General features: G+C 44.5%; 1 protein-coding gene across 2 annotated transcripts in view; it reads right to left on the reverse strand.

The window, feature by feature from the left end:
• Positions 1 to 11,842: 11,842 nt before the first annotated feature.
• The window catches only part of CPLX1 (complexin 1), a 149,310-nt gene continuing 144,453 nt past the window's right edge, over positions 11,843 to 16,699 (reverse strand). For both annotated transcript variants that reach the window (XM_028712326.2, XM_028712327.2), the window contains exon 4: positions 11,843 to 13,963. In XM_028712326.2, the coding sequence (XP_028568159.1) occupies positions 13,766 to 13,963 (198 nt within the window). In that variant the 3' untranslated portion in view covers positions 11,843 to 13,765. The remainder of the gene's footprint in view (positions 13,964 to 16,699) is intronic.

Raw genomic sequence — 16,699 nt, forward strand, 5'->3', positions numbered from 1 at the left:
TTGCTAATAATTTACAGAGCACTTTGGTGTACAAAACACTTTATGGCAGTTATAAACACAAAACACCAGGAAACGACGAGGCCCATTTAATCTCTGTGTTTTACAAACGGGTAGCTAAAACGATATAAAGAAGCACGCTCAAACGGTCTTGTCCAAAGTCACATAATCGGAAGGAGGTTCTGCTGAAATGCCAGTGGTGCTTGCATGGTGTTGTTGTTGTTGTTTAGTCATTTAGTCGTGTCCAACTCTTCGTGACCCCCTGGACCAGAGCACGCCAGGCACCTCTGTCCTCCACTACCTCCCGCAGTTTGGTCAAACTCATGCTGGTAGCTTCGAGAACATTGTCCCACCATCTCGTCCTCTGCCGCCCCCTTCTCCTTGTGCCCTCCATCTTTCCTTTTTTTTAAAAAATAATAATAATATTTTATTAAGTTTTCTTTCAAATAGTCAAGAATTTACAGAATAAAGGGTATAGAGTAAATATAAGAAACAGAAAAAATACATAGAAACCAACTTTCAAAGATACTTTAGCCGTTCCAACCGGACTTCCCCACATCTTCCGAGTCCTGCGTTCTTTGCAATCAAAACAACAGCAATTTGTTACCTTACTGTATCTTTCAAATACTATGTTTCTAAATTCAAAATACTGTATCTCCATTGTTTATACCTTAAAGTGCCCTCCATCTTTCCCAGCATCAGTGTCTTCTCCAGGGAGTCTTCTCTTCTCATGAGGTGGCCAAAGTACTGGAGCCTCAGCTTCAGGGTCTGTCCTTCCAGTGAGCACTCAGGGCTGATTTCCTTCAGAATGGATGCGTTTGATCTTCTTGCATGGTAAGGTCTAATATTTGAAAATGTGGCTGCAGGTGAGGTACTGAAATAATAGAAGCTCAATTCAGTCTTGTATGCTTGTGGCATAATGACACGTATTCTTTCTGACCGGTCTGACAAGCCCCCAGGCTGTTTCTTCTGTGCCACCTGCTTCTGGGGCCATTTGAAAGAAAGGGGTTTTAAATTTCTTGCACGTACAGAACCCCCAGTGCACAGGAAAGGGCTGAAATGGAGGAAGAGCCTTCTTCATGAGCCAATGTATCAGCTGTCAGCCTGCCAAGGTCACAAAAGCCCAGTCAAATAGTTCTGTGGGGGCTTAGTTCTGTTCCTACTGTGGAACTCTTCATATTTCAGATAGCTAGTCTAAATAAATCCCCTGCACACAGAAAGCTAGCCTGTCAGGTAGAAGGCTCGTAAGGTTGCATGCAGATTGGGGCTCAAAAGACTGAAAGCGAGCTCAGTCAGTTAGAGCATGGTGCTGATAACACCAAGGTTGCAGGTTTGATCCCTGTATGGAATAATAATAATAATAATAATAATAATAATAATAATAATAATAATAATTTATTTGTACCCCGCCCATTCTGGGCAGCTTCCACAAAGACCAAAAATACACTAAAATGTCACACATTAAAAACTTCCCTGAACAGGGCTGCCTTAAGATGTCTTCTGAATGTCAGGTAGTTGTTTATTGCCTTGACATCTGATGGGAGGGTGTTCCACAGGGCGGGCGCCACTACCGAGAAGGCCCTCTGCCTGGTTCCCTGTAGCTTTGCTTCTCGCAATGAGGGAACCGCCAGAAGGCCCTTGGAGGTGGACCTCAGCGTCCGGGCAGAGCGATGGGGGTGGAGACGCTCCTTCAGGTATTCTGGGCCCTCAGGGTTCCTCCCAATCTATGATTCTATGATTCTTCCATACAGAAAGAAAAAAGAAAGTTCCCTGCATAAAGAAAAATAGATGCTGTGAAGAAGGGCTCTAGTCTAACATGCATCCACAACATGCTAGTTTCATATATGTAGTGTTCTTGTCCTTCATGAGGTAGCTTTGAATCATGTGAGCGATTACTTGGGATATTTCTAAAATTCTTGTCATAACAATGGTTTGCCACATCCTTCTGTCTCTGCTCCCGGCTGGTGCTTGGCTTGGGAGGAAGGCAGGATATGAAATAAATGTTTGTATTCTATGTTTTGAACATGTTCATGTGTTTTTACCTTGGTGATTTTTTTCTGCGTGTAAATCCTTTCAGGACCTTTCATAGTGGGAAACAACGCATAAATTTAAGTAACCCAAATTTATCAATATGCTTATGCATACTGATACACCCCCACCACCAATGACCCCAAGCAACCTTAATGAGGTTGTAAAGGTAAAGGTAAAGGGACCCCTGTCTGTTAAGTCCAGTCGTGACCGACTCTGGGCTTGCAGCGCTCATCTGGCTTTACTGGCCGAGGGAGCCGGCATACAGCTTCCGGGTCATGTGGTCAGCATGACTAAGCCGCTTCTGGCGAACCAGAGCAGCACACGGAAACACTGTTTACCTTCCCGCCGGAGTGGTACCTATTTATCTACTTGAACTGGTGTGCTTTTGAACTGCTGTGTTGGCAGGAGCTGGGACCGAGCAACGGGATCTCACCCTGTTGCGGGGATTCAAACCGCCGACCTTCTGATCAGCAAGCCCAAGGCTCAGTGGTTTAGACCACAGCGCCACCCGTGTCCCAATGAGGTTGTACATATGGCTATATTCTCATTCTTTTCATGCAATAATTTGCCATTCTGGAGGATCATAAGCACTCCTCAGTACAACGCCACACAAAAATAATCTGGATTTATTTAGGTATATATAGTCATGGCAAGATGTTGCTGCCTCAGCTTCTAAGCAGTTTTATTTATTGGCTGACATCTGTCTGTCTCAGGAGACCATGGAGGAGTGCTCCTTTGGGGGTGAAGTCAATCTGTTGGAAGGTTACAGCGCCTTTTTATTTATACAGGGTGTTGAATTGCAGTGATTATGGTAGTGAAAAACATGATTATTTCATTGCAATTTATTTTTGGACTTATGTATCAACATTGGTTTTGCACACAGAGGAGGCTATAAATAATAAATTGTTTTAATTTGTTGTTTTTAATGATCAAAATCGCTGTTTTGCAATCTTTTATTATCGTGTACTTCATGCATGCTGTTACAACACAAAGGAAGAAAACAATACTAATGAACTGAAGGAATTCAAAGCTCTGTCCAGCTCTGCATGCTGGTTTTTTTACTCTTTAAATTACTGTATTTTTATGGTGTTTTTGAAATTGTGCATTTTGGGGAGAGGGGAAACTGCCCGCTGGGTAGCGGGTCGGCTGGCAAGGCCCCCAAATTTAGAGGCCCTAGGCTTCAGCCTACTTAGCCTATACATAAATCTGGTGTTGGTTGTTGTATCATCTGCAGTGACTGCCCTCTAACTACTGACCCACCTTCAGTGTTTCGTTGCTGACATTTAAATCCCTAAGCAACTTGGGACCAGTATGCCCAGTAGGTTAATACAGACCAAGCCAATTTATAAGACCTTCCAAAGGGAACTTGCAGGTTATTTCATGATTTTTGCTTAGGGGTTATCCACACTCGCCTTCCCACCAAGCTTTCCAGGCAGGGCCCATGCTATAAAGCTCCACTTCTGAGCACCCATCCCCTTGCTTCAGAGTTTCCCCCGTGTAAACCTGTTCTTTACTGCTGAATCGGAACAAAGGGAAATCTGCTGAAAACCTGCATTGCCATTTGTTCTACAGTGGTACCTCAGGTTAAGAACTTAATTCGTTCTGGAGGTCTGTTCTTAATCTGAAACTATTCTTAACCTGAAGCACCACTTTAGCTAATGGGGCCTCCTGCTGCCGCCGCACCGCTGGAGCACGATTTCTGTTCTCATCCTGAAGCAAAGTTCTTAACCCGAGGTAATATTTCTGGGTTAGTGGAGTCTGTAACCTGAAGCATCTGTAACCTGAGGTACCGATGTAATTCGTTCTGAATCTGTGTTCTTAATCTGAATCTGTTCTTAACCTGAGGTATCACTTCTAATGGGGCCTCCCACTGCCGCCACACAATTTCTGTTCTCATCCTGAAGCAAAGTTCTTAACCCGCGGTAATATTTCTCGGTTAGCGGAGTCTGTAACCTGAAGCATCTGTAACCTGAAGCGTCTGTAACCCAAGGTACCACTGTATTTCAGGTTTTTGCGGGGAATGCTCCAGGCTGGTAAATGGATACAGGGGTGTAGTTGGGTGTGTGTGCCAGGCGACCCCCTGGCCCAGTGCTTCTCTTTGCCCGCCAAGGGCTGCATCGACTGGCCGGGTTTCCCCCTGTGTGGGCAGGCAGGCGGCTCAGCGCAGCCCCACTTTGCTCCAGTGGGGGTAGGGTCACTCTGACGGTGTTGGTGGCAAGGACTGGAGCCCCCCCCCCCGGGCAAAGTGTGAGCACGTGCCTCTCCAAAGCGAGGTTGCTTGGTCATGGAGTTTTAAAGTGTGAAACTGTGCCTGGCTCCTGCCAACCTAGCAATTCGAAAGCACGTCATAGTGCAAGTAGATAAATAGGTACTGCTCCGGCGGGAAGGTAAACGATGTTTCCGTGCGCTGCTCTGGTTCACCAGAAGCGGCTTAGTCATGCTGGCCACATGACTCGGAAGCTGTCTGTGGACAAACACCGGCTCCCTCAGCCTATAGAGCGAGATGAGCGCGCAAGCCCAGAGTCGGTCACGACTGGACCTAATTGTCAGGGGTCCCTTTACCTTTACCACCATCTGGAATGCCCTCCTTTGGGCAGTTCATGAGGCTTATACAGTAAGGACCTTTAAACACTTCTTAAAAACATATGTATATACCCAGGCTTTCCTGGACTTTGACTCTTAATTTTTAATTTGCTATTTTTCACACATCCCTGCTTTGTGATATATACAGTGGATGCTCGGGTTGCGAACGTGATCTGCGCGGGTTGCGATTCGGCACTTCTGCACACGCACAAAGCGCAATTTAGTGCTTCTGTGCATGCATGACTGCTGAAACCTGGAAGTAACCCATTCCAGTATTTCCGGGATTCGGCGGTCCGCAACCCGAAAAAAACTCAACCTGAAGTGGCTGTAACCCGAGGTATGACTGTACTGTAGTCTCCATTTTCAGCTCGTATGTAGGGAATTTTATCAAATGCCTAAAAGATCTGGATATCATCAGGCCTGTCGTGAAATTCTGTTTTATGGCAACGAGAACAAGACAGGCTGCGGTGACAGTGATGGCCGACGAATGAGTACTGATTTTAATCTCTGGAATACAGATGTCAGCTGAAGAAGTGCTATTTTTTGATGTAAATGAATTTATAGAGAATTTTTAATTCTGTTTCTTGATACGGATGTGGCATATGTTGTTGTGGCATATGTTGTGGATGTGGCATATGTTGTTTGACCGCAATAAAGATCAATCGATTGATATTGAATGTCATTGTTGTACTTTTATTGCTTTCATGCAAACCACTTGCAGATTTCTATTATGTTAAGTGGTACCAAAATGCTATTCAACGAATAAGCAAAATCGATCAGGTGCATATCCAAATGCACATTGGAGCAGGCTTTGACGTGTGGATGTGGCCTGTTCACATTGCATCAGAAGTGTTGGGGGGAGGCAGGAGGGGTCAGCGCTGTGCTGGTCCATTGATCAGCATGCAAAATTGGACTTCTGTCAAGTACGGGAGTCCCCCTCTCCCTTCTGGTAGCTCACTGATAAGACGTAATGGGCATTTGGTAGATCTAGTCCTTTAATTACAGCATTATGTTGCAAGCACAAACAGGCAACTCTCCGCAAGGAGATCAGTTGCCTACTCTGACTCCTCCTCACTTCCGCAGCAAGAAACGTGCCAACAGGAAGTCCCCCCCCCCCTGCATCTCCTTTGTTCTCTGACACACTCGGACCTTCAAGTTTGGGGAGAGGGAGGGGGTTCCCCCCACTCTCGATTGATGTATTGCCCAGCTGCTCCCTCCCTTCTGGTTGCTTAGCGACTATCTCATAGCTGGGTAGCTCCTCTATCAACTGTGCAACTTCTGTGTCTACCTGTCTCTCTGCTTCTGGAAACACTGGAAGCAGGGGGTGGTGATGGTGAATATTCCCTCTCCTCTTCTGTTAGGAGCTGATCTCCCTGCGATTGCATTCCCCAATCTTCTGATCCAGACCAGCCCCTGACACTGTCCCAATGTGCCCGCACAGCACTGACCTCTCACCACCATGCACCATCTATTCTCCCTCCTGGTAAGCAGCAGTGATGCTGCTGCCAAGAGGCCAGGTGTGCACAGCCACCCCTCTCACTGACTGCTGCTGCATTTCATTGCTTTCAATAGGTTGCACATTTGAATGCACACCTCTGCCCATATTTGGACGCAGCGGGATATGTTGTTAATATGTCCCAGTTTTAACATCTCTACAGCTAGACGGCGATGTTAGGGTACAGGTAAAAATGCAACCACAGAGCCTAGGACTTGCCAATCAGAAGGTCGGCGGTTTGAATCCCCATGACGAGGTGAGCTCCCGTTGCTCAGTCCCTGCTCCTGCCAACCTAGCAGTTCGAAAGCACGTCAAAGTGCAAGTAGATAAATAGGTACTACTCTGGCGGGAAGGTAAATGGCATTTCCGTGCGCTGCTCTGGTTCGCCAGAAGCAGCTTAGTCATGCTGGCCACATGACTTGGAAGCTGTACGCCGGCTCCCTCGGCCTATAGAGTGAGATGAGTGCACAACCCCAGAGCCGGCCACGACTGGACCTAATGGTCAGGGGTCCCTTTACCTTTTACTAAAAATGCAACATATGAATGAAACCAAGAGATATTTGTTCCTGTTCTGTAGGTAGAGCATGACACTCTAAATCTCAGGGTTGCGGATTTGAGCCCCACATTGGATGGGAGATTCCTACATTGCAGAATGTTGCACTAGATGATCCTTGTTTTCTCTTCCAACTCTATAAATCTATGATTCTACAACAGCACCCCTTTCCAGAAATAGCTGAAGACATTTTTTGTTCTGACAAGCTTTGCCAACTGGATAAATAGGTCTCTGACATGGGGCATTTACATTTATTGTTGCGCTATTCATTTGCTGTTATTTTCTTTGCTGTTTAAACTTCTTTTTTTAAATACTTGTTTCTATTATACCACATGCATCACCTGGAGACATATATGTGGAAGGTGATTAACTGATTAATAAAAATAATACCATGGCTGTTTGGATACACAGGCATTGTACAAATATATTCACCAGAGAGCTGGGATCGGCTGCAATTTTCTATAAAGTGTACTCTTGGTTGGAAACCCAAATTTCAAATCATGGGATGTGTTCCTAAAAGGAATTCCACGGGAAAGCATGGGGGGAGGGGGAGAGGGATGAAATCATTTTTATTATTACCATTTGTTTGTTTGTTTGTTGTTGTTGTTTATTGGCTGTGATTCCATTTGAAAAGAACATTGTACCATTGAACCCACATCATGCAGGAAAAGGTAGCAGGCAGATTACAAACAGAATTTACATTCACAAAGTCTCTACTTGAAGTCACCTTCTGGCTGCTTCCGAAGGTGCCGCATGCATTCCGAAGAGGAAAAAAAAGAGCATTTTGTTCGTTTGTTTCGTTTCACTTATTAGAAAATGCCCATCTAGTTAGTGTTCTGCGCTTTTTTATTATTAGTATTATTAGTATTACGCGAGTGTGAAAACAAGCATTGTTTAAAAAGACATTTACTGAAAGATGTTGCTGACTGAGCACATAGAACCGGAATCTTGGTTAACACAGAATAAAACGGATACAGGTAAACGGGTTCAGAGAGATACATAGGACGTTACATTCAGATCACAACAATGGAATTCCTAACAACAATTGGTTCTAAGAGCCTGTTTGATTGATGTACTGAACATCACTGGTATGTTGAAGGACTGGGCAGATGGAAACTAAGCTAACATATTGTACCGGAAACATAGACAGAGAAATGCCGAAGGGATTTAGCACACAATGCAAGTTTGTTCGTTGGTTCGTTTAAAACACAGAATAGCATTCGTAATGAATATTGCAGTCTGATTTCATATGGCTTTCTCTAAAGATATATGCATGAAGCTCAATGCCAAACTCACTCGTAATCCCCTGGCCTCCCCCGGAAGCGAAGGCCTTTTGATTAATGCTGCTTTAATTTATTGATTGTTTAAAAATAAAACAGAAAGGCTTTGGGAGAGGGAGGTGAACAAAATGCAGAAATGGGGAACTGCCCAAGCTTTCCATATCAATACAAACTATTTTTTTCTTAAAGAAAAAAGAAACCCATATACCTGAGATTGAACATATTGTGATTTAATTCTTTTTTTAAAAAATAATAATAATAAAAATGCTGTGGAAGGAGAAAGAGATATTCAGAACCCAAGCAAAGAATCACACTTCTCTTTGGTGTTGGCTTGTGCCCATCAAGTTGCCGAGTGCTAGGTGCTAGTGTTTTATTAGTGGTCCTCAACTCCATAGATACCAGAAGCAAAGAACTGAGGGATTGTGCCGATATTTCATTTCATTTTAGGGAAGGGAAGTGCCCATTGTGACTGTGTTGACAGCAGTTTAGGCACTTTGGAGGCCAGGGACCTTAAAGTTGTAGAGCACTGCTCCAGGCCATTGATTCAGGGCCGATCTGGTCAGCCAAACCAGGTGGCAAGAGTTCTTCTTGGAATGTACCAGTTCATATTTCAACAGGTGATGGGAGAATCTCATTTCTGAATACTCCCCCATCAGAAAAAATAAAAAATAAAATAAAATCCTTGCAGGCTGAAAAGCAGCACATCAAGAAGATTGTCTAGCTAGAACCTTTCTGCCTGGAGTGCTAGGTTTGGATGTGCAAGGGCTTCCCCTAACGTTAGAGAACATTCATAACTTTGAGGAGCTACCTGCTGCCTGAAATGGAACAAGCCAGGAAAAAAATTCTACTATATGATTCCAGTGAAACATCGTTTGAGAGAAATTCACTCGCTCTGCTTTTCTGAGTGATACACTAGCAGAATAGCATGTCTACCTCTATTCCTAGAAAAATAAAATATTTAAATATATGTCTCTGTTAATGGGCCAGAATCAGGGGTACACCGCATATAGAACTATTTCTGTTTCTTTATGTTTATAGCTGCAGTTTGAACCCCACTAAATCTGGAGTAGCAAACCCCATTGCATGGGGTTTACTTTTGAGTAGAAATGGTTAGCATTGCAGTCTTAATCTCCTTTTTTGGGCCTCAGTTAAGCAGGTGCATATGGTCAGCATGCAGAATGGAAGCTGCAAAGCTGGCCATAGGGTAAATCAGTTGCCCAACTGCTCTTCTGCAAGGTGGGACACTGTGGACTGAAAACAGATTGGTTTTTCTTGGATCAGTCAGACAAAAGCATTGCTATGGACAGAACCAGCTGGAAGGCATACCGAGTGAACTCACCATTCAGCAAGGGCAGATTTTGTGTGAACTGGTCCTTAATAGGGGAAACGTTGCCTAAGTCGTTGTAGATAGACAATACACTGGTTCATGGTTGGTGAAAGAATAAAGATTCCTTTGCCCAAACAGCCAAAGGCTCAGTCACTATGAGAGTTTGACTAAGAGCACACCCCACATTTACAGATTCTAATAGGTATAACAGGAATGTGAGCAGGGTTAGTGGAAGCGAAGGAAGCACTATCAGGGAATGTTCATCACCTTTACCAGACTTCATTTCCAAGGGTTCTTTGGAGGAAACCAGATCAGTGACGTTGGTACATGTCAACAGAAAGCTCCTATTCATGCTATAGATGAGGTTTCAGAAACCTGCGGCCTCAACTTGAGACCTGGCATTTGGGAAAGAAAGTGGAAGGACATCTCAGCAGCCTTTTGCTGGCATGGAGGGATGAGTAAGACAACACAGTGAGGGAATGCAGACACCCTAAATCTGTTTACACTACCAGTTCACTGAAAATGAAAAGTTTACCTCAGGATTCATGACAAGCCCACCGTCCTCTCACAAGGTTATCTGGTGGGGCTTTCCTTTTGACCGGAAATGCTGGCCACCAGAAACAGTGTTCTCAGTTTGGAACTCCCGACCCAGAAGCCACATTCAACCTGCTCCCTTATTGCTTTAAGAAGATGGCAGAGAAGCAAACGCTTTCAGAGGGCGTTTGTGGCCCTGTGAAGACCAGGAATGTTAGATGTATTGTATTTGTTTCTGCTGTTGATTCTTCTCTTATTCTCTATACTTGTAGGGTTTTGGTTTTTTTAAAAAAGAATTTAAAATAATTAAAGTATAAGTTTGTTTTGTAAGGGTTTCAGTATGTCATAAACCACCTCTCTTTGAACCTTAGATGGGGCATATGTTTTATGAATGCAAAAATTGTGACCTTACCCCCAAGCTGCTGGGGTTCAAGGGAAAACATACCTAGTATTATCTGTGGAAATATGAAGGTAAGGTTATTGTTGTTTTCAAAAAAATCTAAACTGGATTAAGCAATGTGCTCTAAGTCAGATTTTTAAACATTGATTTAGATGGAGCTTCAGAACGGAGTTGTTCTGCCTGGATATAGCATAACCTTAAAATTGCTTTTCTGGCATTATGGATATATAACAATAGTCAACATTTTGGAAATTAATCTGTTTTTGTACAACAGGTATGGCCAATATGCCAGACTAGAACACAGCAAAGCAATGAACAACACCCCACGCCTGTCACCTCACACCTTAGGATGCTGGATGCTAATAAATCTTATTTTAAAAAACGCACACACATTCAGTATGACTGCTCATTTCATCAGCTGGTCTTGCCACTGTCTGGCGAAACTGACTCACTGCTTGGCTGATTCCCAACTGAGCTTTTATTCTGGGGCCAAGGCAGGTTTGGCCATTCAGATTACAAGAACCCTTCCTTGGGAAACTTTCAATAATAGGACTGAGCTTCACAATTTGCAGGCTCACATGATATATCTGTTGTTAGATCAGAATACAGGTCGGGAATTCAAATATTTAAAGGCGTTTGCTGGATCAGCTGCTGTTGCTCCATCCTCACCCCGCTCTTCCCATGAGTATTGGACTCCCTGTGTGATTCTAAATCATGGGGGGAACCGATATGTGCACAGCTAGACCCCTGCTCCAGACCTTCAGCCTCAATGCATGTAGAAGCAGCCCTTTGGAAATGTGACAGTGAGGGTGGGGCCAGTGAGGGCGACACCCATTATTCTGATGGGCCCTAATGCCAGAAGATTTCTATTCAACCATTCAGGTTGGAATTCAATTCAGTCACAAAATCCCATCTGCAGAAGCGTATCAGCTTGCAAAATCGAATGATCCTCTTCCCACTGTGTGTCATTCTGGGGATTCTCCTTACACCATCCCAGACAATTTAGGGGGCAAGCACACACAGGAAGGAGAGGGGGGAAGCCTCGATGCACAAGTTGAAGACCCCTATCAGTCTCCCACTTCCCTGGCTACCAGTAGTGGTATGTATAGACCAGCGACAAACAGGTTTTTCACATGGTCCTGCTGATCATGTGATTCAGCTCCAATTCCAGGATCAGACCTGGGAATGTTACACACAGAAAACAATGAACACTGAGTTCCACCACACTAGCAAGGTAACCTCAGTTCTGGCCCTGGGACAGAATAAACGTTGGTGTGCAGAAGCTGATCTCCTGAAGTATCTAGAAAGCCAACAGTATCTAGAAAGCCAAAGCACCAAGAGAGAATCTTGCTGCACCTGCTTAACACTTTTGGCTCATCTAGCTCCATATCGCCTTCTTGGCTAAGCAACAGCTATCCCGGATCTCAAACACAAACACGCCCCCCCCATCCCCCTGGGTTTTCTTACCTCCGCAGTATTGCTACGCCAGTGAACTATGGCCCTTCTCTGATCTGGGATAGGCTTCAATGTTTTCAAACTTCAGTTTCACAGGTGAAAAATTGGCCATTGCTCATACCCATTTATTTCTGAAGGGGGTATGAAGAAGGATGCCTCTCACAAGCCAATACAAAGCAGAGAAGCCTCATATCTACATTTTAATAATTGTTTAAGTGACAAGTACCCACCACCTTGGAGCAGGTTTGCTTTGAAATGAACAACAGGGTGGAATATTGTAGTGTGCACTTCTTCTGCTCCCAGTCTCTCTGTTAAGTAAAGCATTAGAGATGCGCTTTCGCTTTTTAAGACCTTGGAAATAAAGTGAAGGGACCCCCTGTATCGCCAAGGAAGCATGGTTCCTTTAGCCCTCCCCGTCTGGCCATGAAAAACAACTTGAGAGCTTCAACATGAGTTGACTGGATAGTGCAGATGATCCAAGGGTCTCCAAACAAGCTGGAGACTTTATAGATTAGAGGAAATGTACTGGCCGACTTTTGTTAAGCTAGAAAGGGAAGACAGCACATTGCAAGCCAAAACTGCAGTTCTATATGCACTTACCTGGGAGAATAAGTTTCGCCATACTAAAAGTGCCTTCATTGGAGATTTTTAAGCAGAGTTGGATGGCCACCTGCTATGGTTGCTTTAGTTGTGATTCCTGCATTGCAGGGGGGTTGGATTAGATGACCCTCGAGGTCACTTCCAACTCCACAATTCTCTGATATTGTGATTTACTTCTGACAGACATACATAGGATTGTGCTGTCAAGAAACTTCCTCGCTAGCTTCCTATTATGGCTGTTTTCAAGGCTACGAGACCCTTGCCTAGAAGACTCTGAGGCACGTAGATGCTTTCTTATAAAGTGCAGTTGAATGCAGCTCTTCCACTGACATCTGGGCTGGAATTATGGGCAGTGAATGGTCCAGTTTCAACATTATCTCTTATCAGTGATGAGGAATAATGGGAATAGCAGAAAACAAACATGTGTTTCCATTTCAGCTGGGCTGGAGACACCCTACAAGGGCAGGGCTTTGCCGAATATCCTCCCATTTCCATTTTGGGGCCAAAAGTAGTGATTTGTGGAGGCTGAAATATTTTTTCCAAAGCAGTGGTTGTGAATATATTCATTGCCCTCATTGTTTTTGACACTGGCCATTGTTCCCTTAGCTGCTCTGCTTATCTGCCACTTCCACCTGCCTCTATCGCCTTCTGGGGTTAGTCAGGCTGGTCACTGGGACAATGCCCTATTGCTATGTAGCCAATCACACTTGGCATTTTGGTGGCATCGCTGAGGACAAATCTAAGAGAGGAATGTTGCTTAGATTAATCATGTAAGTGATCCCAGCCAATCAAGCATCTCACAGGGAACACCGCATTATTACCGTACTACATTATGCAGCAGATCAGTTTTGTCTATGTGGTGATGTCACTGAGGGCAAACCAAGTCAGTTGGAAGAGAGAAGAAGGGTGAACAATGTTATTGGACAGGGGAAGAATTTCACAGGCATTGCCCCGCCCCCATCACCCAAAAGAGGAAGGTGGTTCTTTTTTTATACTATCCAAAAACAGTGAGTACTTTCAACTTAGACCTATAAAGGGCATCCTAATGGGTGCCTTAATTCTCTGTTAGTTACTAATTCAGTAAATGAGGTGTGTGTGTGTGTGTGTGTGTGTGTGTGTGTGTGACACCTATCATTCACTGTGGGTGAACTCTTGCTGGGAGACAAAAACGAGCATGCTGTAGTCCCTTTCCTCTGCTTAATGTACACCTGCCTCTGTTTAACATACGCAGAACTATGGCTTTATAATAATAAAAAGTTGTGTAGACTGCAGCTCATTCATCTTTACATCCACTTGGAGGCATCGACTAGATGTGAATATGTACAAATTAAGGGATGGATGGGAGAGGGAGGAGGGTGTGGGTTGGGGTGGGGCTTGAGTAAATGGCAAGGGGCTGGAGCTGTGGGTGGGGAGAGGTTGCGTGATGTGTGGCAAGTATAAATTCCCCATTTGGTCAATGGGAAATCCATTTCCTTTACTGTCCACGGACAGACTGGCAGTCTGTAGCCATTTACTTCTTGAACATGTCCTGGAGGGGACCAGGCAGGTATTTGATAACGGTGTCTAGAATGCTCTCCTCTTCCTCCTCGTCCTCGTCGCCACAGCCAGGGGGGATGGCCTTCTTTGGACGTGTCAGACTCCCTTCGGCATTGGCTTCCAGAGCAGCCTGGGCTTCTGCTTCTCTTTCTTCCTTCTTCTTTATTCCGTACTGCATCAGGGAATGGGGGTGAGGATTGTAGGGAAGTAGAGAGAGGGAGGGAGGGAAGGAAGGAAGGGGAAAAAACACAATTTTGTCACTCTCACAGCTAACACCAGGAATTAAAGCAGGAGAGGATGCCGTACCGAATGTTAATATTTGCTTCTTGCAAAGATCTCATCTCTGCCATGGCCTGTTGGTGGTCAATATTGCTGAGCCTTTAGATCAAACAGCCTTTTTAAAATGTCAGGCGAGCCTTGAATGACAAAGCTGAAGAAAGAGGCATGACCCCTCAAAATCAAGGAACATTATATAAAGAAACAAATCCCTCTTAATCCCCTGCTCGGTTGCACAAAAGTTGAATACAGAAGACTGGGGGGGGGGGGGTCCCAACCCAACTGGTAATTTACTGAGTGGATTTTCAACCATAGGGAATGCTTCTCTGTGGCTGCTCTGGGGAATAATTATTCATCACACACTCTCCAAGTTGCCTTGGGTAGATGAATGTCTGAAGGGCTGATCATGAAGAAGGTGGAGCAGACTTGCCCTCTGTCACTTCAGAGGGAAGGACTATGGCAAGAAATAAGCTACATTTTAGGAGAGCTGTTCCGACAGGAAGAGCAGTTTGATGTAGAACAGGCAGCCTTGGGGAGGCAGGGAGATTTTTCTTCACTGGAGATACTTAACACCAACTCGTCCCTCACATGTCAGGGATGCTGTAGGTGTATCCTAAAGCATGGGTTCTGCATGGCATAGGGAATTGGGTTAGATATGCCCAAGATACCTTCAAACTCTAAAATTTAAGCTTCACCAACCTGGTCCCCTCCAGATGTGTTGAACTATGACTCCTACAAGCCCTGTGCTGGGTGGAGCTGATGAGAGCTGTATTCCAAAACATCTGGAGGACGCTAGGTTGGCAAAGACTGCTATATTGTAGTTCTGGTGTCTACCAGCTCCACCTAGTATGCAGGCTGAGACCCTACCTACCTGCAGACTGTCTCACGAGAGTAACACATGCTCTAGTTATCTCCTGCTTGGACTACTGCAACGTGCTCTACGTGGGGCTACCTTTGAAGGTGACCCAGAAACTACAACTAATCCAGAATGCTGCAGCTAGACTGGTGGCTGGGAGTGGCCGCCAAGACCATATAACACCATTCCTGAAAGACCGACATTGGCTCCCAGTACGTTTCTGAGCACAATTCAAAGTGTTGATGCTGACCTTTAAAGCCCTAAACGGCCTCAGCCCTGTGTACCTGAAGGAGCATCTCAGCCCCCATCTTTCAGCCTGGACACTGAAGTCCAGCACCGAGGGCCTTCTGGCGGTTCCCTCACTGCAAGAAGTGAGGTTACAGGGAACCAGGAAGAGGACCTTCTCAGTAGTGGCACCCACCCTGTGGAACGCCCTCCCATCAGATGTCAAGGAAATAAACAGCTATGTGACTTTTAGAAGACATCTGAAGGCAGCCCTGTTTAGGGATGTTTTTAATGTTTGATGTTTTATCGTATTTTTAATATTCTGTTGGGAGCCACCCAGAGTGGCTGGGGAACCCAGCCAGATGGGTGAGGAATAAATAAGTTGTTGTTGTTATTGTTGTTGTTGTATGACAGCATTGGGTGGTATAATCAAAGTTTGACAATTATGCTAGATTTTAACTTTGGGTATGAGCAGTTGAGAATTTCCAGTCCCATTTGAGCCCACAGCTAGGGTTGGGAAAGATTCCCTGTTTGAAACCTTGGAGAACTAGTGCAGACAGTTCGAATGTAGATGGACCAATGGTCTGACTTTGCAGCTTCCTGTGTCCTTATGTAACAGCTTCTGTACTTTCATCATTACATAAAAAGGGAAATACTGTAGGGTATGTTTAGCCTGGAAAAGAGACTGAGAGGAGATTTGAAAGCCATCTTCAAATATCTCAAGGACTGTCACAAGGAAGATGGAGCAAGCTTGTTCTTTACTGCTCCAGAGGGTACAACCCAAACCAGTGGGTTCAAGTTACAAGAAAGGAGATTCCGACTAAATATCAGGAAGAACTTTGTGGCAGTAAGAGCTGTTCAACAGTGGAACAGACACCCTTGGAAGGTGATGGACGCTCCTTCCTTGGAGGTTTTTAAGAAGAGGTTAAATGGCCATCTGTCATGGATGCTTTAGTTGAGATTCCTGCAGTGCAAGGGGTTGGAATAGATTACCCCCAGGTTCCCTTCCAACTCTACAATTTATGAGTCTATGTAGCTGTTGCATAATAAAATGTTGGCATATTTTTTAAAAGGACTCCCTAGAAATAAACAGTCTAGCATTTTAAAAATGAAATCAGTTAGCAATCCAGATCCCTTCAGCTCAGACTTACGTGAAAATCTATAGCTTGGGAAATGACCTGCTTTTGGCCACTCCAAGCCATTTCAATTACGCTGAATTAAGAAGGCACTTCACGAGTGAAAGGGCACAGAGGGTGTCAGATTATCTCCTGCAAAAGAACTCATCCATCTGATCCAAAAGTAATTGCTTTGTCCAAATGATCCACACCTTTCCTTTCACTTTTGCATTCTAATTAAGCCACGTGCTGGAATCAAGATGTAATTCAATATACATGATTCGCGGGATAAATGGTATGGACAAACTCTCCGCAAAAGCTAGCAAAACACTCGACGAGAACGAGCAGCTTCAAAAAGCAAAAAAGAAAATTACATGGGATTTACAAAGGGATCAAAGGATTATCCTGGGACAAACTCTTCAGTGTTTCCCCTGGA

This window comes from Podarcis muralis, chromosome 17, assembly GCF_964188315.1.
Source record: "Podarcis muralis chromosome 17, rPodMur119.hap1.1, whole genome shotgun sequence".
NCBI lineage: Eukaryota > Metazoa > Chordata > Lepidosauria > Squamata > Lacertidae > Podarcis > Podarcis muralis.